The 24,885-nt window shown below is 52.3% G+C and overlaps 10 protein-coding genes across 10 annotated transcripts; 5 read left to right on the top strand and 5 right to left on the bottom strand.

Moving 5' to 3' along the window:
• Positions 1–499: 499 nt before the first annotated feature.
• Positions 500–1,175, bottom strand: G6M90_00g071850 (uncharacterized protein; the record flags this gene model as incomplete). The annotated part of the gene is made up of 3 exons (XM_014690389.1): positions 500–791; positions 872–961; positions 1,120–1,175. The coding sequence occupies 3 exons, from the start codon at positions 1,173–1,175 to the stop codon at positions 500–502; spliced, it is 438 nt and encodes a 145-aa protein (XP_014545875.1).
• A 2,646-nt stretch (positions 1,176–3,821) lies between these two features.
• G6M90_00g071840 (uncharacterized protein) lies at positions 3,822–5,286 on the bottom strand (the record flags this gene model as incomplete). Its single annotated transcript, XM_014690390.1, has 2 exons — positions 3,822–4,388; positions 4,441–5,286. The coding sequence occupies 2 exons, from the start codon at positions 5,284–5,286 to the stop codon at positions 3,822–3,824; spliced, it is 1,413 nt and encodes a 470-aa protein (XP_014545876.1).
• Positions 5,287–8,123: 2,837 nt separating this feature from the next.
• On the bottom strand, positions 8,124–8,924 carry PDI_0 (Protein disulfide-isomerase; the record flags this gene model as incomplete). Its single annotated transcript, XM_014690391.1, has 2 exons — positions 8,124–8,492; positions 8,565–8,924. The coding sequence occupies 2 exons, from the start codon at positions 8,922–8,924 to the stop codon at positions 8,124–8,126; spliced, it is 729 nt and encodes a 242-aa protein (XP_014545877.1).
• An 877-nt stretch (positions 8,925–9,801) lies between these two features.
• On the top strand, positions 9,802–10,672 carry G6M90_00g071820 (uncharacterized protein; the record flags this gene model as incomplete). Its single annotated transcript, XM_066130959.1, has 2 exons — positions 9,802–10,010; positions 10,105–10,672. The coding sequence occupies 2 exons, from the start codon at positions 9,802–9,804 to the stop codon at positions 10,670–10,672; spliced, it is 777 nt and encodes a 258-aa protein (XP_065987096.1).
• A 928-nt stretch (positions 10,673–11,600) lies between these two features.
• On the top strand, positions 11,601–13,594 carry APC10 (Anaphase-promoting complex subunit 10; the record flags this gene model as incomplete). Its single annotated transcript, XM_014690392.1, has 3 exons — positions 11,601–11,997; positions 12,629–13,004; positions 13,078–13,594. The coding sequence occupies 3 exons, from the start codon at positions 11,601–11,603 to the stop codon at positions 13,592–13,594; spliced, it is 1,290 nt and encodes a 429-aa protein (XP_014545878.1).
• A 2,271-nt stretch (positions 13,595–15,865) lies between these two features.
• On the top strand, positions 15,866–17,047 carry G6M90_00g071800 (uncharacterized protein; the record flags this gene model as incomplete). The annotated part of the gene is made up of 3 exons (XM_014690393.1): positions 15,866–16,034; positions 16,110–16,693; positions 16,754–17,047. The coding sequence occupies 3 exons, from the start codon at positions 15,866–15,868 to the stop codon at positions 17,045–17,047; spliced, it is 1,047 nt and encodes a 348-aa protein (XP_014545879.1).
• Positions 17,048–18,142: 1,095 nt separating this feature from the next.
• Positions 18,143–20,102, bottom strand: nop58 (Nucleolar protein 58; the record flags this gene model as incomplete). The annotated part of the gene is made up of 3 exons (XM_014690394.1): positions 18,143–19,835; positions 19,902–19,991; positions 20,068–20,102. The coding sequence occupies 3 exons, from the start codon at positions 20,100–20,102 to the stop codon at positions 18,143–18,145; spliced, it is 1,818 nt and encodes a 605-aa protein (XP_014545880.1).
• A 469-nt stretch (positions 20,103–20,571) lies between these two features.
• vma-6 (V-type proton ATPase subunit d) lies at positions 20,572–21,843 on the top strand (the record flags this gene model as incomplete). Its single annotated transcript, XM_066130958.1, has 4 exons — positions 20,572–20,603; positions 20,656–20,744; positions 20,815–21,701; positions 21,760–21,843. 4 exons carry the CDS (start codon positions 20,572–20,574, stop codon positions 21,841–21,843), a joined length of 1,092 nt encoding a protein of 363 aa, XP_065987114.1.
• Positions 21,844–22,058: 215 nt separating this feature from the next.
• rpsO (mitochondrial 37S ribosomal protein uS15m) lies at positions 22,059–23,096 on the bottom strand (the record flags this gene model as incomplete). The annotated part of the gene is made up of 2 exons (XM_014690396.1): positions 22,059–22,972; positions 23,051–23,096. The coding sequence occupies 2 exons, from the start codon at positions 23,094–23,096 to the stop codon at positions 22,059–22,061; spliced, it is 960 nt and encodes a 319-aa protein (XP_014545882.1).
• Positions 23,097–23,470: 374 nt separating this feature from the next.
• Positions 23,471–24,528, top strand: RPS0 (40S ribosomal protein uS2; the record flags this gene model as incomplete). Its single annotated transcript, XM_014690397.1, has 3 exons — positions 23,471–23,640; positions 23,772–24,220; positions 24,305–24,528. The coding sequence occupies 3 exons, from the start codon at positions 23,471–23,473 to the stop codon at positions 24,526–24,528; spliced, it is 843 nt and encodes a 280-aa protein (XP_014545883.1).
• Between the last annotated feature and the right edge of the window lie 357 nt (positions 24,529–24,885).

Genomic DNA, 24,885 nt, shown 5'->3' with positions numbered 1-24,885 from the left:
ATCTCGAGAGAAAGTTGGTTTATAATAAAAAAACGAGTACAGTGAATCGGGTATCTGGTGTTTCCAGATAGTTGCACGGAACAATAAGTGTCGTTGAAGCCGTTTAAACGCCGAGGATAATTTCGTCCAGAACGAGTGACGAAGTAAATACAAAAACATATTGATCAGGAGGCAGTGGTATAATGGGTGTGCATCCATGGTCTCCCTACCCATACATAAAAAGTAGAATTTGAAGCGTGTGGTCCTCGGCATGACCTCGCCCAATACGAGGCGGGGCCTCCATGTGGCTTGGTGAAGATGAGGCTCATGGTTTCAGTCGGTGACTAAACCATGAGACTATATTCGTTCGTGGCTGACCGTGTGCCTGGAAACAAAGAAGCGACCCGCCCCCCCTGACGAAAAGCCAAATAGCTTGACAAGCACCAAAGTACACGGACCGAGAATGTGTTGTTTACAGTTCGGCATCACCGTCTGTCATCGAGGCCAATAAAGGAGCAAGTCAGCGAGGGGAGTCGTCCAAATCAGCCCGGGTCACGAGATAATAATCACCTTCGCTGGCCCCAGGCGTTGGGGGCATGTTGCCAGAACTGGGTGCTTGCTGGGGGGCACGAGTCGCACCTGGTCGCGGCTTGTTTTCACCCTTTGAGGGTGCAGGGGGAGCAACACTTGCAGACTGTTGAGATCGCTGAGCAGGATTGCCGCCCTTATTGCGACGGAGGCGTTCCTCCATTTCGCGGATACGGGCTTCGAGGTCGGCAAGCTCCTGGTTGTTTTTGCCCACGGTATCGCGTCTGAATACCCAGGGGCGTTAGGTTGTGCAGCTGCAGGTGGGGCGACGAGGGAGTTTTATAGACGACGTGAGATGACGAACCTTTGAGAAACTTGCTGATCAAGGTCAGAAACGGAGTTGTCGATGCGGAAGATGTCCATCAGCTCTTGGGAGAAGGAGCGGGCCACAGTCCTGAAGCAAGTCATGGCTTGTTAGCTCTCATGTGTGAAAGGCGGGAAAGAATAGGAGAGCTGGCGTGGTTGCTCGCTGCCCCTTATCAAACACCGTCATGCCAATTCAACTTGGGGAGAAGGGGCATTGACCAAAGGAGAGGATACGAAAAGACGTACGATAAGGGTCGGCGTCCGTTGGGGACCCAGTCGCGATCGAGCTCAGCGTCAGTCATTGTGAAGATGGCGTAGTTTGTAGTTTCTATGTACGGGGGGTGCTGGCGAAGCTGGCGAGGGTCGAGCTGGTGCGGTACAAGTACGGTGTAGTTCGAAACGATGAGCGGCCAACGGTCTTGGTAGCGGCAGCGGTAGCGGTAGCGGTAGCAGTAGCGGCAGCAGTAGCAATAAAAAAAAGGCGGCAACGCTGGGATATAACAGTGTACAGTAGAAGATGGGGGGAATTGGAAATGAGAAATCGGGGTCAAGAGGCGAGCAAGAGGCGAAGGAGATATAAGATTTGGCGAAGGCGGAAGCCAGGAAGAAGGAAGAGGGAAGACGGGAAGCAGACTGGGCAAGACTAGACAAGATTGGACCAGATTGAACAAGACTGGACGAGACTGGCACGGGGGGGGGCGCAATGATTGATGTGGAGTGGAATGGAACATGGAAGGCAAGAGGGAATCCGGAGCAACAGCCTGGCGCAGCAAAGCGACAGGCACAGTGGGCAGTGAGAGCCCGCGTTCGGTTTGCCAGGTACCGGCACCGGGACATCTGGGGGGTGCAGCATTGAAAGCCAGGGGTGATACGGAGCCCAGTGCGAGCCCAGTGCGAGCCCGCGTGAGCTTCACCCAGAGACTAGAATCATGGCTGCATCTCATATCTCGTGCCCCCGTCAGCCGCCAGCCGCAGCCTTGTCTGAGTGCCCAAATGCTCAAAATACCAGCCAGATGCCAGATGCCAGATGCCAAATGCCAAATGCCAAATGCTGGGTCGGGTGTCCTGTGTCTCCCGTGCGCGCTCTCCCCCTTTAGGATGGATCGATCCAAGGGGTGGAAGACTAGCAGAAACTAACAAGAGTTGCGCAGCTGTAAAAGTTGCCGGAGGACTGGAGGGAGGGCGCGAAAGTTTGCAGTGCAACGTGTTCAAATACATACAGATATGTATCCGGCAGTACGTACGGAGTACACGGCACTATATCTACACGGTGCTAATAATCAGTCAAATGAACGACCCAGAGTGGTTAAATAACGCGTCAACTGGTCGCGGCACTGTATGCTCAAGTGTATGTATTGGCATCAATTACTCCGTACCGCCCACCGCATGGCCTCACTGCCCGCTGCCACCCTCCATCTGCCGTCATTCATGCACGACCGCCGCTGCCCTACCTTCAGGAACCGCAAACCGCCAACATCTCAAGTCCCCGGTGCCAACCAGATCAATTGATGCTGCAGGACTGGACGGTGGGGTCTCGGCGGGGTAGTTGACGGGGGCGGCGCATAGCCTGACGGGCCGCAATCTCAAAAGCCCACTAGCCAGGCACTGCACGCTGCCACTCCAACCGGGACCACACAGGCCAAGTGCTACCGTCGACCCGACATGACAGGCAGCCGCGCCCTGCTCAGCCTCCTGCAATACCACCTCCTACACATCACGTCTCTGCCATCCAACCTTTGGGCGCTATGCACAGCTGGCCCGCTACGGGGTCAAGACAGGACGGTAGTATTCAAGCTTTTTTTTTTTTTTTAATTCTATCATTGATGGTATTATTCAGCCGCCTACCCACACCCGACAAAGCGGCACAAGGCCCTCGCGTCGCATCCAAGACAACTTTAAACGTTCCCCCATCGCCACACATGCGTATGTACATATGTACCGTACGTGCCGGCAGGTCGTGCCGCAACCACTAGTTCACGTCGTGCAACGAACCAACCAAATTGGGGGGACTGATGACGTGTGGGCCAACCTATTCCCCCTTATTGCGTACCCGTACTTTTGGTCCCTTATTATCCACCATGGACCATAATTAGACCCTCTTGCATAGCTGCACGATCGGGTACCGATCTGTCCGACTTTCAACTTTCAACTGCGTCATGGCAACATGACCATGTCATGTGGCAATCAACTGACACACCTTCATCTTGTCGCCTTGTCACCGTACCATCAGTCTTAACACGTCGGAGCTTTCGCCAGTGCCATCTATTGCCTCCTATTAGAACTCCTGTTCACCCCAGAGATAAATTATGTTCGCTTTGCTTAAACCACAAAAAAGGAAAATAAGAATAAAAAAAGCCAGCGCCGCTGGCATATCCCAGGTAGGCATAGGATTTTGAATTCGAATGCCTCCCAACCATTCGGGAGGCGGGTATATCGTTGCATGTTCCTGAAAACCCCCCAAGCGTACCGTAATCCAAAATGCAAGCCGAATTCGCCCATCCAATGTCGTCATTTGCTGGCCCGAGCCGTTGCCGCCGATATTCCAAGATGCGCCTCATGGCGTGCAGCTTGAGGCTGCCTGCCTACTTCGCCGGACCGATGTAGTATTCCAAAAACGTCAACCAACATGTTTTTATCCTTTAATCCGCCTCTAATCATGAATAAAGTCAAGAACGACACAAGGTAATAGCGGATACCTTTTTTTACTTTTTACCTTTCCAAAACAGCTTTCACTGATGAGCCGCCGGAAAGAAAACGAAAAAGAAAAGGAATTAACAAAAATCGGAGTCGACCTGCCCATGCCATAGTGGTAGGTTTTGGCTCAGCTCGCCCAATCAGCGCGCAGCAATCCAAGTCATCTGCGGTCGGGTCCCAATGTCGTTTGTGGCGTCAATGGACTGACTGGGCTTATATCAATCTGCGGTTCACAAAGTCGCGTGGTCCATGATTTACTTGTCGCTGACTGGCCATTCGAAATTGTGTTTGTCGCAATCACCTTGCTCCTCAACCCACTTCTTGATATTCTCCACGTTCCACCCACTCATGTATCGCTTAGAGTCGTCGTTGCCCTTTTTAGCAGGTTTGCCGTGCTTGATTTTGTGGGAAATTCCGCAAATGCTATTCTGGTAGCGGAATTGGAAGCAGTTGGCCATGCTCAGACAGGCCTTCTTGCAGTCGTCAAAACTCTTGTAGGCATCAGCTTCTGCGTCTGATAGATTTTCAGTCTTGGCTTTGGCCAAGTCCCACTCGTCGTACTCGGCCCGGGTGCTGTTGAGGTAGTTCACATCCTCGCTCAGATTGTCCCAGTCTGGTCGTGCCTCCACCAGCTCCGGGCTCATAAACTTGTGATACAGGTCCTTGATTCGCAGCATCTTCTTGAACTTGCGCTCTTTTTCGAAAGCGTACAGGTCAGAGATGTCCTCGGCAACAACGTGGTGCATGGTGACAATGGGCTGGCACCACTCGTCTTCGGCATATGGAATGGTGTGTGGTTTCTCCCCATTGATAACAGGCCACTGAGACACGTTAGCGATTGTTGTACGATACTGTCAGTCTCGGGATGCTTACGGCATTGACGACCGGAATACCAGTCTCGTCCTTCAAAGCCTTTGACCACATAAAGTCACCGCAGCAGGTGTGTTGAACCGGCTCGTCGTATTTATTCGCCACACCGGTTTTGCCGTGAAACATAGAGTGCATGGTCCCCCTGGACACGAGATAACCGCTACCACCGTGACCAAATGGAAAATTAGCAAGGTAGGCGACGCTGCCAATGTAATGCGGCTTGTTGGGATCCATTTGCTTTAACCACTCCATCAACGTGGGGAAAACAACATAGGTGTCGGCGTCAACAAACAGATACCAGTCGTAGTCGGGTCGCATTTTGTACGCCTTTTCCGCCATATGAATATTCTTATACTTGTCCAGGCTCCATCCTTGCTGAGCCACATCATAGTCCTTGTTGCACTGTTCTTGGTCGACGGGACATTTCTTCTGTCGGTAGTAGAGGTCGAAATCCTTGTTCTTTTCCTTGACTTCGTCCAGCACGGTGTCAAGACTGTCATGGATGGTGTAGCCCGCAATCTTTTGAGCCATGTCGCTGAAGAAAAGAAAGTCGGGTAGACACTTAAGGTTGGTCATAAGTTGGGTAGGTATTTTAGAATAGGATTCAGAGGCGCCAGTCTTCATGATGAGCAAGACACTGGAAGTGTTGGGGAACAGCGCACATTCGTCATCAAGCCCGGGGGATTTGAAGTCCTGTTCGACGTGCTGAGCCCCATCGTGAGCTTTGTCACCTGTAAGTTTGCTGTCGGATGCGGCATCGTTTCCAAGCTTGGGCAGCTTTTCTCGCAAGCCGTAGATGTCGCAATAGGGGCCGTCACATAACGGACCTAGTTGTTTCGAGCTGAGCATCACCACCAACATAAACAGACAGAGCACCATCATAAAAAAAATAGCCCTTCTCGAGCAAAGTCTAGTGGATGCCATTCTGCCGACGATTGGTGAAGGCCAAGTTTGCTTGTCCCAAAGACCCAACATGATACGACAGAGCCAAGGGAAGAAAAGATAGTCGCGGGCTGTCCGAGATTAAAGCAACCGAGGTTCCGAAAAAAAGAAGAAGAAGAAGAAGAAGAAGAGAAAAGGGGTGCCGGATGAATAATAATGATGATGATGATGATAATGAAACAAGAAGAAAAAGATGCAAAAAGATCCCGAAGATACACAGTCAAAGTCTGAACGGATTCGATCCTGTTTTCGGACTAATCGCAGTACTTCGAGGAGCTGGCAGACACGTGGGCTGAACGGCCTCTTCGGAATGGTCCAATGAACGAATGTGAAGCACAGGTAGCTTAAATCAGGCCTTGTATTCTCCAGCTTCTTCCACGCGAGCAAGCACAGACGAAGGGGCAGAGTTGATACTCTTTAAGCCCAGGCCAGGAAACGAGGAAAACGACGATGAAGAAGAAGAAGAGGTAGAAGAAGAGGTAGAAGAAAATCCGAGTCAGGGTTGGATGAAAAAAATCGGAGGTGCTCGAGGCATAAAGAAAAAGGCAAACAGCGAAACACACCCCAACACAGACTGGGGCGGCGCGGACATGGACGCAACAACTTAGCTTCGTACGTACTACGACAACTCTACGTGGATAGGTACCGTATGAATGGATGTACTTGGGAAATGGACTAGCTGCGCATTAAAGGCCCCAAATGCCGGTCGACGCCATTTCAAAGACGAGATTCGCGGCTAGCCGACGGCTAGGCGGTGGCAGTCGAGCGAGGAGGGTACTTGCTTCTGGCAGGATCAGCTGTGCACTTGAGCAGTATGTATTGATGGCACAAGACAACGTGCTAGGATACACGAGACACAGGACATAAAGACCCCAGCTGTCCCGCAGACCCGCTTGATGGGAACAAGGCGAACTCTGTTCTCTTTTTTTGGCCTCTCATCGCGCACTAGTGACGAATCCAGCAAGCAGAGGGTGTTCAGGCTCACCGGGTCTTTGACGACGTAGGGGCCATGTCTCGGCAAGGGTCTCCGCCGAACCTCGTCTTTCCATGGTCTCGCACTCTCAAGCGTGCTATATTCGAAAGAGGCACCAGTGGCCATTGACGAGGTGGCGGCGGCGGTGATTGCGTCGAGCGCCATCCAGCAGCAGTCAACATGGCTGGAACTCTGTGCAACCAGACAACTCGGTACACTGGCAAGCTGGCCAAGTTTTATCACTGTATGCCGCTGACTAGAAGCATTGGCCTCCCCCCTGGGGCTGGCAGACAGGATCATGTCAACATTAAAGGTCAAAACGTCGGCTTCAAACATGTCGAGCAAGTATAGTCGGCATGGGCCCACCACGAGTCCACAGGCGCCCACAAACGCTCACAACCCTGTGCCAGTCGCCTTCAATGTCGGGGTCAATATTCCCAGGTTTTCCCCGTCTGGTGTCGGTCAAGTACCTATCATCTCGCTGCGAGTGCGCCAGACAGAATTGAGTGGATTCTCGCGGCTCAGTCGGCAGATGCTGCGCATTTATGTACTTACTTAAGTACTCACTCCGTACATAAGTACGTACTAGGTACTTAGATATTCGGGATGTACGGAGTAGGCTACCGATTAATTGCAGGGCAAGTCTTCTAACATGGAAATCGTAGAACCAATTTTCCAACTTGGAAGGTTCGAAGCCTCGAGAAACGAGAAACACTTCTCCTATTTTCCGCCCACCTTCCTTTTCCCGTGCTTGGCTCGACATGTCCAAACGCAAAACCTGTGCCCCGGTCTCCTGACTGGCTGTCTGCTTTGCGTCTGCATCGCCTCACCCTGCAACCTCCGCACCTTGCGTCAACTTGAATTTGTGGCACTACTAGCGCTCACCACGCTCGGCTGGAACGTCCGAGGCTATCAGTTGATTACTGCGCCACCGGACTATTCTAATGTTAGCTCAGGTGTCGGGGCCACAGGCATTTTTCCTGACAATGTCTGCCACGTTATCCCTTCAGTCCTCTCAACTCGTGTCACCTCACCTACCCACCTAGGTGGGCAACTTGTGTAGTATCCGTCCGCATCAACCTTGTCATTGTCGCCTTGTCACCTGCTTACTCTGTCAGTCTCTGTTACAGAAAACCACCATGACCCAGTTGCGCGCCAGTAACGTGGACGACCCCCGAGAACAGCCACCACCCAACATTGAAAGCACCCCGAGCAGTCAAGTGCAACACGAGACGTGGCGCGGACCAGTGACGGCTTCGCTCAGCCTTGGTGCCGAGTATCCCTCCGCCGCGAGCTGAAAGCGCCCTGCCGACGCCTTTTACACCAGAGAAGATGGCCATCATCTTCGACCAAGAAATGCAACTACGGAGTACACGGCAGTAACAAGTACCGCCGATCAGGGTGGCTCAACCCACGGATCCAGAGCAATGGTCCTGTGGGCCTCAGGGCAGAGATTGAAACCAGCTTTCAAAGGGTCCAACGGTTCTTGCAAGGAGCCTCTGCCCCCGTGGGTTGGATCGTCTAGATCGTCATTAAATGTGGCTCCCCTGGCCTTTTATTACTGATAGTACTTCTTACTATTATGCATAGTACATTGTAGTCTGTCGGGCTACTAGTCCAGGCTAGTCCCATCAGCAAGTCTAGTCTGGTCAGTCTCCCGCCAGCCCTGCCAGGCACCGGAAGCCTTTGATTAAGAAAATGCTTGGTCTCGACGACCCAATCATAGCGTGTCACCCACCCACGAGTTTCAATAACGCCATCTGGAGCCGTCTCAGAGTTCATCGCGCACATTGTGTTTGCTCCAGCCACCTGTGTCTTTTGCGGAGTCATCACGGTGCCCTGTCCAGGGCTGAACTGCTCCCTGCGAAATTGCCGTAATAAAGTTTTCAACCTCTCCGATCCCAATATCACCACCTGAGCCACGGTATGGGAAAAGCTGACCGCCGTGTGTGTTTTCCACCACGAGACCTCTCTCCAATTCCAGGCCCATGCCGCGCGACATGTCGGCATATTCGGTACTGTCAACTGTCACAAACCTTAAATATTCGTGGTATGTCCTGGCAAGCGGCTTCATCCTCTTCACGTACAAGTCTCGGTCGGACTCTTCGCCAGTAAAATAGTACACCAACGACTTCCCCGGCTATGATTTTCCAAGTTAGCACCCATGCTCACTCTCTGTCCCAATACAGACAGTTGGGGTTTAACAGCTCACCCGCCTGTACTTGAGCTCTGTCCTCCGCGTCAATTGCGGAATCAATAGTTCCTTGCAAGTCTCGAGGAATCGTTCAATGACTCCGCTTTGGTCTAGTTCTGCCTCTGAGTGCTCCAGATTGTCAATGTTATTGTAGCATGTTAATCTGCTCGCGTCTTGTTGCGCAACGTCGGTCGAATACCCGAATGAGTAGCGATCTCTATACGCTTCGGCAGTTGTGGAGAATCGACTGAGCAATTCCTCGTCGTCTTCGTGCAAGTGCGCTATGACAACGAAGTCGTCTGTGGTAGTAAACCTTTCTATTTGATTCTTGCTCAATTTGGTATATGCAGGTTGCTGTTGTCGTGCGAAGAAGGACATGAGACTAAAAGCAGCTTAGACATTGGCAATGAGAGCGAGAGCCCAATCACAGGTTACAGCTCGGAGAAGACTCACGACGAGGCTGTGCGTGGTCCACGATATCGGATCATTGGTTGGGCTCCACGATACAGACGAATAGCAGGGAACGAGACGACATCGAACTCGGCACACAAATCCTGTGAGGCAATACAATCGATCGACTTGGTTGCAATTTTATCTTGGAGAGTAGTCCATTCTGGCAATAGAGCCTTGCTGGTCTCGCTGGACGATCTCAATTACCATCAGATGAAGTCTTGGGTTGATTCTCAACCTACTGGTCAGGCTATTTGACGTGATTCGATCGTCAACTAGAGTTATTATGCGATGGCGTAGGTCCTTTCACTCACCACGACAACTACCATCATGTTAGCAGGGCCTTTTTTTCTTTCTTTTTATTGATTTTCCTTCTTCTTTTAATGCTTACAGGCAACCAAAGTATTGTCCCTCTTCGTCAACAAACTTTTTAGCTCCTTGGCACTACTGTGGCTCCAAGCCAGTGCCTGGCATGCCAGCAACGTCATTGCCGAAAATTGGGACCTCATGGTGGCTTCATATATCGTCTTTTGTCTGGTAGGATGGAATTGCCTCCGCAATACCACGGGAAACCTTCCGGACTTTATTGCAATTGAAGCTCATGTAGGATGAGGGGCACCCGAATTCTGTGACGCACCCATGTAGCGGAGGCGTCGATGAAGCCTAAGCCGCGGCTCGAGATGTGCCATGAGTTTCAAGTGCCCCTGGCTTGAGGCTATAGTAAATAAATGTTGCTGGCAGCCATCTTCAGCTGGGTTGCGAAAGATTTTGATGCTCAAGCAGGTTCAATTTGAGAAAAGTCAACATGTCCTGCAAAAGTCTTGCCTACGGCGCCATACTATTCATGCTCGCGCTGCTCACACATGGCGAAACCCAAACTCCTCTCTCCAACGAATTCGAATGTGTGCATCCGCCGTATAAAGTTTATGTCGCCAGCAAATCCCCACTGGTGATGTACCTCGAGGGCTTCATTACACCCGAAGAACGAAGACATCTTCTAGAGTTGGCGTACGGGTTTGCTCCCCCTACAACACCATCTCGTATACCCAATATCAACTGAACCAATGCTCCAAATCCCCATCATCACGCGACATGCTGACGCCAACAGCAACGACACCTTCAAACACTCATACGTAACCAGCGACTCCTCGCAGACAATCCACGCCGTCCGCACCTCCCAGTCGACATCGGTCCGCCGCTCCCCCACGGTCCGTTGCATCGAACGCCGCGCGCTTGACCTCCAAGGCCTTGACGTACCAGTCTCCAACGTGGAACCCATCCAGCTTGTGAAATACGCGCCCACGGAGCGATATCACTTCCACACGGACTGGTTCACGGACGCCCAGCATGCCGTTGCTTCGCTGGGCGGCAACAGAGCCTCCTCCATCTTTGGATACATCAAAGCGGAGGGTGTTGTTGGTGGGGGGACGAACTTCCCATTCCTGGATGCCAAGAGCGGCGAGTGGTGCAGATTTGTAGATTGCGACGAGGAGTACGAGAAGGGGGTGACGTTTAGACCGGTGGAGGGCAATGCGGTGTTTTGGGAGAATATGGTTTCTGGGAGGGGGGATGAGCGGGTTTTGCACGCTGGTTTGCCGGTGGTGCGGGGGGAGAAGGTCGGGATGAATATTTGGGTTCGGGAGGGAAAGGTGCCGGATGAGCTGAGGGGACTGTGATGGCATGTTGTTTGATGGGGGGAGGGTATCGACGATTCGACATGCTTGGTCCGACTATTGGTGATGGCAGAGCCGGCGTGTGGGTGGCAAGTTAACGGATGACCTGGATTCAGTTGTGGTTTTTTTTTTCCTTTTGGATTATACGGTTGGTGTCGGGTTATTGGGAATATATGCGGTTTGAGCCACGTTGACGTTTCTATTTATGTGTCTGTGGTTATGAATTTGGCCTTTGTAAAGCGCCGAGTAGGAATTATTAACAAGGCCTGGGTAAGTTGTTGGGCAGCCTGAAGTTGTCATTGATGCAATAATAGTGAGACTGTTGAAATGGCTCGTTTGACTCGGAAAATTCCAGAATAAGTGCCCTAAGACTATGGCTGCTACCTGCCTGTCCGTTTATTGCTACTTTGATAATATACTCGGTCAAGTGCTTCGTATGAATTCTCTCTCAGGTGTGTTGGGATGCCCGTTATCGAGTCAAGTACCTGCATGACAGCCACAAAGCTGAAGCAAGTCACGAAAAGAAAAAGAAAAAAGGATACCTCGGATATGCACTCACAATAATTTTAACGTCTAAAAAAAACTCCAATAAACATCCATGTCAACACAAGTCGGCCAGCTTCATTTCACCACTCACCACCCACCCTATACACGTGACCACGCGTCCAAAACTCCACCAAACACCCAGCAAATCGGCCATGAAACACACGGAAATTGAAAAAAAGGGCGGTGCCCGTGTCCCCAAGAATTACCATCCATTCAGTCCTGTTCATGCGTACAGTCCCCGTATCGCCAGGTACAGCCATGCTAGCCACGCCGTAGGCCACCCCCCGTTTCGCTCCAGCCCTCCAATCCCAATAGCGCACGCAGTGGTAGTGGTGGTGTGGCATCCCTTTCCGTAACGAGTTCCCAGCGGCCGGGCATAATAGTCATGGACATTACGCGTGGCTCGCGTCGAGCCCGTCATGTAGCCGCCAATGCCAATGCCAGTGCCAATGCTCACGCCGTCGTTGCCGCGTCCGAGGAAGACGTGGACGACGGACGGCGGCAGGAACAACGACCACGACCGCGCGACTTTGCTGCGCGAGCCATCACCACACCCGGGACCACGACCGTGGCACATGCCGCGCAGACGCCGGATCTGCAGTACGAACCGAATCCTGGCTCGAGGAGGAGAGCAGAGGCCCCGCCGCCGGTGGTGAGGAGGCAGCAGGCCACGCCGAGTTATTCGCATCGGACGCCGGAGCAGCTTGGCGGCCAAAGGAGCCAAGGCGGTTTGCAGACGGGCCTGGCGGGACCGGCGCCGCATCCGTTCCGGCTGCATAGGAGTGAGTTTGTCCTTTCTTCTTCTTTTTGAGGGCTTGATATGTTGTGCTGGTTTCTGGTCTCGAGCGTGGATGGAGGGCGATGAGTCGTGGGGATGGGGCGAGGCCTTCATAGTTCACTCTTTGGACTCGGCTGTTTCCCTTGGGGTTTGCGTCGAGCGGTGTTGGCGATTTTGTGCCAAGTGTCAATATAACAATGGGCTGGTCTTGTTGCACTTGACGAGCCGTGAGGCTTTGACCGGTGCTGGTTTCATGGCCACAAGGCACCAGACTGCTTACTAGCAGCTCTGCTTGAACCTTCATGCCATTTGATGTTTTCAGCAAGAGCATCTCGTTGCACCGCTCATCGCTGCGGGCCAGACCAAGCGCAAGGCCTCAACGAAATCCCCTTCAGAAGAAATACCTGCCCATCCACCAGGAAAACACCCCTGGCCGCAGGCGTTTCTCTCTCCTTCGCAGACCAAACGAGCCTCGAAGCACGGCATCACGCTTTTGAACGTCGCAACCCATCCTGTCCCTCCCACCCCTTTTTACGCATCCAGCCTACGACACTACAGCCAACTATCCCCCGACTCTCGTCTGAAAATCACCAGCAAAACCCCCAAGATTACAAACTTTCTAACACCCTGAACAGCGGCGCATTACGCCGGCCCTCGGCTCAGCATGCCCTACGACTCAGATGAATCCAGCTCCGAGCCAGACCTAAGCGTCCTGGCTATGGCCCGGGGCCGCCACCCCATGACAGACCAAATACGTAACATGAACAACAATATGGCGTATGACGACGAGGTCTTGTCGCAGGAACAGTACGAGGCCGAAGACACCAGTCTCGAAGAACAGGCAGACGAGGAGTCGTCGGAAGAAGAGCCAGAAGAAGCCGTCAGCCTAGTCGACCCTGCAGCCCTTGGACTCAAGGAGATTTCCAACCTCGGCAGGTTTACCGTGAGCAGTCACAAGCCAGGAAACGGAGTGGAAGAGCTGCGAAGCGATGATCTCAAGCTATACTGGCAGTACGTTTTGGCATCAATCTCCCCCCCCCAAAACAACAACACAGAATTCAGACTCACAGTGCCAACGAATTAGATCAGACGGGCCCCAGCCGCACAAGCTAACAGTCTACTTTGTCAAGCGCGTCGGCATCCGCGACATCCGCTTCTTCGTCGACTACAGCGAGGACGAGTCCTACACGCCCACCAAGATCGTCTTCAAGTCGGGCACCAGCGAGAACAACCTCATCGAGTTTGCCACCATGGCCATGGAGAGCCCCGTGGGGTGGCAGCAGGTGCCTATTGCCGGGGCGGGCGGCGACCCGGACGGCAACACGCTCGTCTCGTACGTCCTGCAGATGCAGATCCTGGAGAATCACCAGAACGGCAAGGACACGCACCTCCGGGGGATCAAGATATACGCGTTTGATGCGGATGCTGCCCAGGGAGCGGGGAGGGACACGGCCGCCGCCGAGGAGGAGGGTGCGGCGAGCGCGTTTGGCACCGCGGACAAGCTGGGCGATATCGTGAGGGATTTTGCGGCGGCGAGGCTGGAAGGTGGCGAGGCTGGGTTCTCGATTCCGGATTTTATGAGAGAGCCCGAGATTCGGTGAGTAGCCGTCGAATAGCTCGAGGTGTGACGGAGGCTCATGCGGGCATGGGGCTTGCGTGATGCTTTGCCGTGTAGACTTGTAACTGTCTCGGCGAAGGAGGCGATATCCAAAAAAAGGGGCCTGTGGTCACGGGCTCACGGTGGAAGAAGAGGTGGCTGTACGATTACTACTGGCATTTTGAATGATGAAACGATTTGATTGTGTGCTTCTAATCTGTGCCCAACACGTCTACAGAATAGGCAAGAGACTTGGCCTGTTTATCAGAGTTTGTTTGTTTGCATCTGTAAAAAGGCAGTGCAGGCGCACGGCCATGGGGCTGGTGATACTTTTGGCCCAGCACAACCGCCATTATGTTGCTGTCGTCATATGATGTCAATTTGTGCCGAAATTTCCCAGTACAGCCAGCCTTGTGAGGACATTTCTACGTGAAGAAAACGAGTGTTTGCCCGTCTTTGAATGATGGTGCTAAATGAAGAAGGCTTCCAGAAGCCATCTGACCAAATCGACCCGCACGATGACACCTCGGAGACTTCCATAACGGGCGCAGCAGGAGATTACACAAAACCATGGTCTACTAGGTAGTACAAAGGTGCCTACCTAGTAGTTGGAGAATCACGCACTTGGATATAGAAAACTTTAAGTGACCTTTTAGGCCGTCCTATACCCATCGATTCGGACAAGCTTTTGTGGACGATGTCAGAGTTGGGGCGACGTCGAGGCTTGTCGAGAAACTAATAGGTAACTAGTACTCTGTAGTTCTACGGACTAATCCCGAGTACTGTTTGTTTGCTTGGGTTTGAGTCGCAGTATTGGCTGGTTGGCTGGTTGATCAGGTAGGTGTCTTGTGGAGGACCTTGGTGGTCAGGCGTATTCCACAAGGTTGTGCGTCGTGGTTCTCAAAGGAACCTGGCGAACATCATCGCTCACGGCTCTGGAGCTCCGATTGCTAGTGCGGGAGAATGGGGGGGACGAGGGACACGGGCATCGGCACCTTCAAACAAGCCGTCGCTCTTCAAGGTTTGGCGCATACCGAGTAAATTCAACATGCACATACAACGGCTGCAATGGCTTCCGTCGTGCTAGATCAACAAATGATGCGACACTTTGGCGGTCGCGAAACCAGAACGCTCAGGGATCGCAAGTACATGGTCGCGCCGCCATTTGTTTCGCCATTCTCTGCATCCTCAAAAGCAGACTCCTTAGCTGTCAGCCTCACTTTGATCGGGGTAGGAAATGCTCCAAAATCCCAACTAGTCTGTCCTCGCATTCATCGTATGATGCCAGGTGCTTTGCGGGAAACGAAGGCTGCGACGCTGCCAAGCGACGAGCTTGGGGAAGCCCCCACCCTTGCCGTTGAACGACCCACTTTTCCGAGAGCAACCCTCCAGTTCCGGAGTTGTTTCCACTCAGGCCGTGGTGTGGAATCAACTGAACTAAAACAGAGACGACCAAAGGCGGTGCGGTGGCAGGCAGCATTATGGCATGTATATGCAAACATGTGTTCCTTGAATTGATGAGTGTATTGCTTCTGGAGCCAGCACCTAGTCCTCGGAGCGCTTGGGTTAACAAATGCTATCTCTTGCCAAGTTTGCCAATGTCGTTCCACTCGTCGCTTCTCAAAACGAAGCAATTCACCATGGAAGTCGGGAAGGCACCACTGGGCGCAGAGCGAGGTTGGCTTGCACCTGACCACCGCCCTTGTACATACTAGTGCTAGTACGTAGCGTCCATGCCTTGTCCTGGGCGCCTTCCCCACTCCCATGCCGGGTATCCGCCCAGGCCCGCCTGCCACTGCCACTGCCACTGCCTCTGTGCCTCAGTGTGCTTCTGTGAGCACCCAGCGCCAGACGTGCACTAGGCTGTGTGCCACTGTCCGCCCGCTCCACTGCCTCATCCTTGGCACCACTTTGCACCACCCGACCGACCAGTCGACCTCTTCAGGACATCTGGATGGACGAGACCCCCAATTGACAGCCAAGTCTCTTGGTCGACGTCAGAGACGTGGCCGACAGCCAGTGCCAGCATTTATAAATACTCAAGTACAGCCATCGATCCCACCATCACCGAGCTTGCGTTCAAGAACCACCACCTAGTCGCGAATATACCCTGCCATAGACCGTCGCATTCCGAGTCCTGCACCCTACATCTCTGCGCTCCATCCCTTTAGATCCGCCAGGCCATCGCCTACACCTCGCCGACCAGAATCACACCAAGTCTGCGCCAGCAGCATTCGTAACAGTGACTTCCTTGACCTCGTCCACCGAACCCATCATGGCCCAGGTAAACGGAGGAGGATCGTCCAGCAGCAAGGCCCCCGCGCCTGCGTATGAATCCCAGGGCAAGATGAATGTCGAGCCGCCCAGGCAAGAGGACCTTCAGCAGAGCTATGCCACCCTTATCGGCAACGATCCCAACCCCAAAGGCTGGTATGGTAGCATGAGTACGTTCAACTCGAAATCTATCTGCCCTCGACGTCGGGTAATGGCCAGCTCTTCTTGCTAACGTGCTCCCCTAGTTAATACCATTGGCGCCTGCATTGGAACCATGGGAGCCATCCCCCTGTGCTTCTGTTGCCCGAATCCATATAAGAACGTTAATCAGGGCAATGTTGGTCTTATCACCAAGTTCGGTCGATTCTACAAGGCTGTCGATCCTGGTCTGGTCAAAGTGAACCCGCTCAGCGAGAAGCTCCTCCAGATCGATGTCAAGATCCAGACATCAGAGGTTCCTGAGCAGTTTTGTATGACCAAGGACAACGTCACTTTGCGTCTAACCTCTGTTATCTACTACCATATTGTGGCTCCTCACAAGGCGGCCTTTGGTATCTCCAATGTCCGCCAGGCCCTTCTTGAGCGCACCCAGACTACCTTGCGTCATGTCATTGGCGCTCGCGTTCTTCAGGATGTCATTGAGCGACGTGAGGAGATTGCCGACTCTATCCGCGAAATTATTGAAGACGTCGCTGCAGGATGGGGCGTGCAGGTTGAGAGCATGCTCATAAAGGACATCATTTTCAGCCAGGACCTTCAGGAGTCGCTTTCTATGGCCGCCCAGAGCAAGCGTATCGGTGAAAGCAAGGTCATCGCTGCCAAGGCAGAGGTGTGTTGAGCAATTCCAAGTCCCTTGAAATCGAAATTCGGTCAAGCTAACCATGTACAGGTCGAGTCTGCCAAATTGATGCGACAGGCAGCCGACATCCTCAGCTCTGCTCCGGCCATGCAGATTCGTTACCTAGAAGCTATGCAGGCCATGGCGAAGTCGGCCAACAGTAAAGTTATCTTCCTGCCTGGCTCCAGCCAAAATATGACGGCTTTCAACAACGCCCTGAATGCCACCCATGAGATTGGCGAGGGCAGCGGCCACAACCGAAATGACAATAGTAACAATGACTTTGGAGGTCAGGACCCCGGTTTGCAAGCCGCCATCAACGCCCGCGTCGTAGAGAACATCTAATGATGCTCGCGTATGTTCACATGACAAGAGCGTGATATGCTAACTCGAAGTGATTGGGTTGATTAGCGTGGTCTACTTGATTTCGAGAGATGTCCTCCTGATAGGCTCCCATAAGTTTTCAACGATGCTCTACCTTGTCTTCCGCATTCACTTCGAGTCGGCAGTCTCAACATGTTCCCGCGCTTTGAACGACTCGATTCTAAACGCCTACTGTCCTACCCGATTTGTTGCGACCCAACTCCTTAGAGCCACCTATTTCTACTTCTTTGTTGCTCTTGCTTTTCTTCCCCCGCTTTTTTTTTTGGACCGAATGAATGAAGGTTGATGGTACAGAGGTGACTGGTAAAGTTAATGCAGGCTTACCTCTCGGCTTTGATCAAGGCAGGATTCACGAAGATTGATGATGATACCCCGTCGTTTGATACCTTGGGGGGAGATGGGTAGAAGAAGACATGTATGGATGGGTGCTGGGAAGAGTCTTACTCAGGATCTTGCGACGGATACCCCTAATCGCTCGCTTAGGAACCGGAGGAAGCAGTTTGTATATTTTTGTAGAAGATTAACTCGTAATGGATAACAATAGCGCTATTTAAAAATCTCTCCTTGCTTTTCGTTGCATGCCTGGCATGTAACGAAAGCATTCAGTTTACTCACGTTTGATAAAGTGAGGACGCAGAATTTGTTGAATAATGCCATTGCGGTCTACTAAACAAGTTTCCTTTCGCTCGCCCATGACCTCGAGTGATCGACAAGATTAGACGATAGCCAAGCCTAAATGACAAAAAACTTTCAACAGATTACAAAGTAGAGCAAAAACAAGAAGAAAGCCTTTCGCGCCAAATGCCATTCAAATTCAACCGTTTCCCAAAAACGCCGGCGCCCTAGTCGGCACAAGAAGTTCGAGGCCAGAAGAATGCTTCTCCGTCATCAAAAACCAACCCCCGGCCGCCATTTAAAGTCTCAGGTATCAATCATACATCTACAAATCGCAGACTATTGCAGGCCTTGTTGTGATACGTTTTGTCTTTTTGTGGTCCCCTTCCCTTCACCCCACACCCGCATTTTTAAAGTCACCATTTTTCTCTGAGCCGGCTTCTATTCGGCGTCGGAGTGGCGCTTCTTCTTCTTCTGCTTCTTGTCCTTTTTGGTTGGCTCGACTTGTTCCTCCTCTTCGTCGAGCTTTCTCTTCTTCTTCTTTTCAGGAGAGGGCTCAGTGGCGGACTTTGAGGGTGTGGATTGGCTGGCGGCCTCGGCCTTGCGGAGCTTCTTGAGTTCTTTCTTGCTGAAGACCTTGGGCGTGCCGTCAGCGTTGAGCTGGACGTCGCCGCGCTCATACTTTCGCTTGAATTTCTTGACAGAGAGACCGGCGGCTTCTGCAAGGCGCTCATACTCTTCGCTTGATAGCTTGGTGACCTTCTTGGCAGGGGTGGTGGCATCGTTATCACTCTCATCATCCTCAGCATCCTTCATCTCGTCGTCTGAGTCTTCCTCCACCGCCTCGATCTTCGGCTTCTTCTTGTCCTTGGATTTCTTTTCCTTCTTAGACGAAGTATCACCATTGACTTCCTCACTAACACCATCGGCATCGGTGTTGTATCGTCGAGTCTCCTTGAGGGTGAATACGCCAGCCCCGACAATCTCACCAGACGGGGCGACGTTGGCACCCTTGGGCAGAGGGGGCTTGCCCTCGAGCTTTCGGAGGCGGTTCTCCAACTTGATACGATTGCTGAGACCGAGGATGGCTCGCTCTTCCTCATCTTCCTCGTCATCGTCACCGCCAAGGGCGTCGACACGCAGGCCGAGAGCAGCCTTTGCAGATAGCATACGGGCTATCTTGCCCTTGTTGCGACCAGTGGCCTGTCCGATGAGGGAAGAATGGTAGATCAGACCATACTTGGGGGTATCGTGCTTGGTCTTAAGAGCTCGGAAGAGAGCCTTCTCAGCACCCAATATCTGGATAGTGGAACCGGGGGCCTTGGCTAGGCTCATGAGGGATCCGGCATGAGCGATGAGTCTGGCACCGACAAGGTAGCCAACAAGGGCAGTCAAGTTGGGGGCAATAGCACGCATGCGGGTCTCCAAGTAAGAGGAAAGCTGGGTACGGTACTCGGAGTAGCGAATAACCTGCTCGGCCAAAAGCTTGATGTTGTCCAAATCTTCCTCCATGATTTCAGTACCCATGCTGATTTCAGCGGCGGCCTTGATGGCGACCTCGACTTCCTCGGGCAGGATCTCAGACAGATCACTGTCGGCAATGTTGGTTCGCATACCAACGGTGAGAATAACACGAGCGTAGGCCAGGTTGTCGTTGAGAATCTTGGCCATCTCAGGAAAGTGCCAACCGTACCATTCCTTGGTTCGCATAGCGTAGACATTGAGCTCCTTGTCCATGTCATCGATCAGCTTGATCGCCTGAATGATCATTGAGTCGACCTTGTCGGCGGAAAACTTGAGTTTATGGCGGGACATCGAGTGGGAGAGACCGAGGGACATGCGATCGACAATTTCTTGTTCCAATCCAGGAATAAGAGACGAGAGGTGCTCACGAATTCCTCGGAAGCAATCCATGGTTTCGGATCCAGCAACAGGTGTGATGTTGAATTGGGGCAAGTTGGAAATAGCGGTTCCTAGCTTTATGTCGGCGACGGCGAGCGAGGCCTTCTTCTCGCTCTTGAGATCTTCCAAAAGAGTCGTGAGGAGCTGTGGGACCTTGCCTTCCTTCAGAGAGGCGGCTTCTTCGAGGGCCATGGCAGCGCTGTCGAACTTGACAAACTTTTTCAGCTTAAGCCTGGAACAACCCCATGTTAGTACACCATCGCGAAGGCTTTATGTGCAGCCAAGGTTTCGTTCTCACATTTCGACCAGTTTCTCGGGGCGTCCGAGTTCGGCGGCAAGGTCCTCATTCTTGAACATTTTCTTGTCCGAAGCCTTGAACAGGCCATAGCTACATTTGTGTTAGCCATTTGAACTCAAACTTAACAAAGTACCCAGGCAGTGAAGTAGCGTTGGCAAAAACTCACCCTGCCGGCGTCTCGGCAAGAACGAAGAGAGACATTGTGAATAAGTAATATTGCCTCTAACGAGCTTGCTCGGCTCGATTGGGATCCTGCTCTCCTGCAAAGCGCAATGGCGGTCGATGTGCGCACGCAAGATAAAATGTGATGGAAATTTTTCAGACAAGAAGAGCTCCAGTCTCCACTCAAAATTTTTGGCTTTGGTTCTGCACACAAGTGGGTAGTGGGAGGGATGAGCCGGATGCCGGCGCTTCTATAAGTCCGGCCGAGCCTACCATTGAACAAACTCACGTGGTGGTTGTTGGCTTTGGTGGCGCAGGCTGGCGACAAAGGCTACGGCGGGTCGTACTTGCATAGTAGTGCTTCAGAGAAGCATCAGAGCAGGCAGACGTGGTACCGGCACTACTCTTCGTAACGACAGTCACATCCACTTGTGCGCATCCTAATCCACGGCTGTTTTTTCCCTTTGCCTCGCAACTCGATAACTAGAGTCAAGAGACGTCAGGCAAGATGGAGGGTTTGTTCTTCAATGTCAATAATGGGTGGGTTCGCTTCATCTGGCGGGCAATCTGTATGCACCGCTGACCATGACAGCTATGTCGAAGGCATCGTCCGAGGCTACCGCAATGGCCTTCTCACTGGCACGGCCTACAACAATCTGACCCAGTGCGAAACTATCGATGGTATGATGATGATTCTTATTGCATTGCATCTCTATTGTTGTGCATTCTTGGCGCGCTAACTCCAGGGCAGACCTCAAGCTTCAACTTGGACCTGCCTATGGTGACTTTCTCGCCTCCCTGCCGCCCAACCCGTCAACATCCAGCCTTGCCGCAAAGACAACCGACAAACTCGTCTCCGAATTTCGATATGTCCGGGCCAATGCTGTAGGCTCACTAGCAAAGTTCATGGACTACCTCACCTACGGCTACATGATTGATAATGTTGCCCTTCTCATTACTGGTACTCTTCACGAGCGAGACACCCGCGAGTTGTTGGACAGATGCCACCCATTGGGATGGTTCGAGACCATGCCCGTTCTTTGTGTTGCCACGAATATCGAGGAACTGTATAACAGTGTTTTAATCGAGACTCCTCTTGCGGCCTACTTCAAGGGTAGCTTGAGCCACCAAGACCTTGACGAGCTCAACATTGAGATTGTCAGAAACACTCTATACAAGAACTACCTTGAGGACTTCTACCACTTTGTCAACTCACATCCTGACATGGCTGGCACGCCAACAGCAGAGGTCATGTCGGAGATCCTGGAGTTTGAGGCGGACCGAAGAGCCATCAACATTACCCTTAACTCATTTGGCACTGAGCTGTCCAAGGCAGACCGCAAGAAACTTTACCCCAATTTTGGGAAGCTGTACCCAGAGGGCACTCTGATGCTCTCTCGTGCAGATGACCCCGAGGGTGTTCGTCTGTCTGTCGACGGTGTTCATGACTACAAGACGTTCCTTGAGGCTGCCTCCCTCGGCGGATCATCTGGACCTGGTAATATGGGTGGCGGTTCTGCTGACGGCAAGACATTAGAGGACATGTTCTATCAGAAAGAAATGGAAATCTCAAAGAGTGCTTTCACCAGGCAGTTCACTTATGCCATTGTCTATGCGTGGGTCCGACTTCGAGAACAGGTCAGTCACAATGCAAAATTTCAGTTTAAATTGAGGAAGATGTGCTAACGATAGATAGGAAATCCGAAATATTACATGGATCGCCGAGTGTATAGCTCAAAACCAGAAGGATCGCATTGGCAACTTTATTAGCGTGTTTTAATAAACCCTTAGTTTCTTTTGTTTGATTTTTACTAGCATGGCTTGTAGTATATTGACCGCACTAGCTCATAATTGCAAGGTAGAACGGTCTTTTTTTATAACATTTGGCGCAACATTGGGGGAGGCTAACGAAGTCAAATGTGGACAAGCAAATTATCCATCCATGTGGCTTTTTTAATATTGTACAAATAGGAGTATAGTATTCTACAGCCTTTCTTACAAGCTAATCTGGCCCTTCCAGGTAGCGGGCGTGAGGCCCAACTTCTCAATCATGAGTGTCCATCTCTCGCTGCCCCGTTCCTTTCTCTCCATATATGCCATCAGTTTCTGTCTGCGGTGCACCAACAGCCTCAAATTACGCTTATTATGAACATCCTTATACCCCCGGTTTATCTCAAGAGCCTTGGACAGAGTTCGAATCTTTGCTGTGAGAATGGCAATCTGCACCTCGGAGCTGCCAGTGTCGGGACCTGCACGATCCGGCATGGGTGTGGTATTTGGCGAAATAGATTGCGGCTTAGGCTTCAAGAACTTATCTGTCTTATGGCGACCAAACTCGTCGACCAGGCGGCGAACATTTGCGTGGAAGCGGTCTTTGGCGCTACCATTCCGCAAGGACGTGATCCGCCTCAAAGCCTCCACTGCCTTGGTATGGTCCTGCTTGTGTTTCTCGATATTGGCCTCATTTGAGGCCGCGTCGCTTAGTTGATCACCAACAATTGCCGCCATAGGTTTGCTGAGTGTGAAGGCGTGTTTCGTCGCTTCTTCCAATTCGGCATCGGTAAGGAAGTGGTTTCTCAGACCCGGTGTCGTCGGCAGCTCATGGGGCGTCTGGAGAGGATTACCGCTGGCATCCCGGGGCACTTCACTGAAGGCGACTTGGCCAGCGGTATCAAGGGACTCAAGAAATGGAGTTGTCTTCCCCAACACGGGATTACCCCATGCTTCGTCCCGTTGCTTCTGGAGTTCCTCCCGACGCTTGAGGTTTGCGTTTTTCCGTTGCTGCGCCTGTGCCCACTTGTATGGATCCTGCTTTGCCTTGCGTTTCTTCTCTCTTTGTGACAGATTGGCTGTTTGAATGACGGGCAGGAAGTTGGGGGTTGCTGCTCGAGTAGTCGGTCGAAGACACACTGTTGCCATGCAAATGTTAGTGACCACCATTGGCATACAATTTGATGAGGATGAACAGCGAAAATCAATGCTCTTACGGTTGAAGGTGCCTAGGCGCTGCAGCACCTCTAATCTGGGCGGCATGGTTATTTGAGGCTTCTCGCAGGGACGATCTGAAAAAGTCCAGCAAGGCGAGTCACCTGCAACTGCTTCGACGTCAGGTCAGATACTCAAAATTTCCCTTGTCCCTAAGCACTACGGCATACAGGAGGACCCAGAGTCCAACAAAGTTCCCAACACAGACTAGCGTAACATGCACGTGATTGGCTATCCACATCAAGAGGGCTAGTCTAATTTGGCTCTAGCGCCCTCAGGGCTGCTACCCACACACACTTTCGCAAATTCGTGAGGATAATCGCGAACTTTTTTGCGACCTCTACGATCCGTCACGAAACCTCCGACCTTTTCTTCCCACCCGCTTCCCACGTCCAGCCTCCAAAGGAAGAGAATCAGACAAGATGGCCCCCAACAACCTGCCGTCGGTGCTCAACGCCACTACTCAGGACATTGAGATGCTCCTGGCTGCTCAATGCCATGTTGGCAGCAAGAACCTCCAGGTGCACATGGAGCCATACCTCTGGAAGACTCGTGCTGATGGTGTCAACATTATCAACATTGGCAAGACCTGGTAAGTTCACTTGGGCAATTTGGGCGAATATTGAATGTCCAAGTAATTTTTGTAGCGCAAATTTGCGCGTTGCGACTTACAAAGCTACTCGCGTTCCGTTGAATATGGCAATACTAACATTCCTTTTCCAGGGAGAAGATCGTCCTTGCTGCCCGTATCATCGTCGCCGTCGAGAACCCTGCCGACATTTGCGTCATCTCTGCCCGTCCCTATGGTCAGCGTGCCGTCCTCAAGTTCGCCGCTCACACCGGTGCTTCTTCCATCGCCGGTCGCTTCACCCCCGGTTCCTTCACCAACTACATCACCCGTTCCTTCAAGGAGCCCCGCCTGATTATCGTCACCGATCCCCGCACCGACGCCCAGGCTATCAAGGAGGCTTCCTACGTCAACATTCCCGTGATTGCCCTCTGCGACACCGACTCCCTCACTGAGTACGTCGACGTTGCCATCCCGACCAACAACAAGGGTCGCCACGCCATCGGTACCATCTGGTGGTTGCTTGCCCGTGAGGTCCTCCGCCTCCGTGGGACCATCTACAACCGCGAGACTCCTTGGGATGTTATGCCCGATCTGTACTTCTGTATGTCTTTTTTGTTCCTCGCCACGCTCGAGCTCCTTCGTATACCGTTGTATATTGCTCCGTCTTGCTAACCTGCGATCCCAGACCGCGACCCTGATACCGAGGCCGAGGAGAAGGCCGAGGAGGAGAAGCCCGCCGAGGAGGAGGCGCCTGCCGCTGTCGAGACCGCTGCCCCCGCCGCTGGTGGTGAGTGGGAAGCCTCCGCCCCTGCCTTCACCGGAACCTGGGATGGCGCTGAGGGCGGCGACTGGGCTGCCTCTGGCACCGGCGAATGGGCCGAGCCCCCCAAGGAGCAGTCTCAGTGGTAGGCCCCTGAGGCCTCTGCCGAGGGCATCGGATCGAACGACGTCGGAACCGAATGGTAAAACAACAATTAAGACTACATGGTTAAAAAGTAACGGGGTCATCGGAGGCGTTCCCAGGCTTAAGCAAGAACTTAATAAATTTCTTGGTTGTCTTGGACTCTTTGGTCGACTTGGTTGGCACTTATGAGGGAAAGATACTCTCCCCTGTTTTCCTATTCTTCACTTTGTCCACTCTTTTTTTTGTCGTCCTGCCTGGTTCCGTTTCTGTGTGATTTCAAACCATGCTCCGAATGAGACGACTGGGATGTGGGGTGGTTGTTTGTGAAGAGTAATTTTATCAGGAGAGAGGGAAAGCCCTGT

This window comes from Metarhizium brunneum, chromosome 4, assembly GCF_013426205.1.
Source record: "Metarhizium brunneum chromosome 4, complete sequence".
NCBI lineage: Eukaryota > Fungi > Ascomycota > Sordariomycetes > Hypocreales > Clavicipitaceae > Metarhizium > Metarhizium brunneum.
This window is presented reverse-complemented; position numbering and strand designations above follow the sequence as displayed.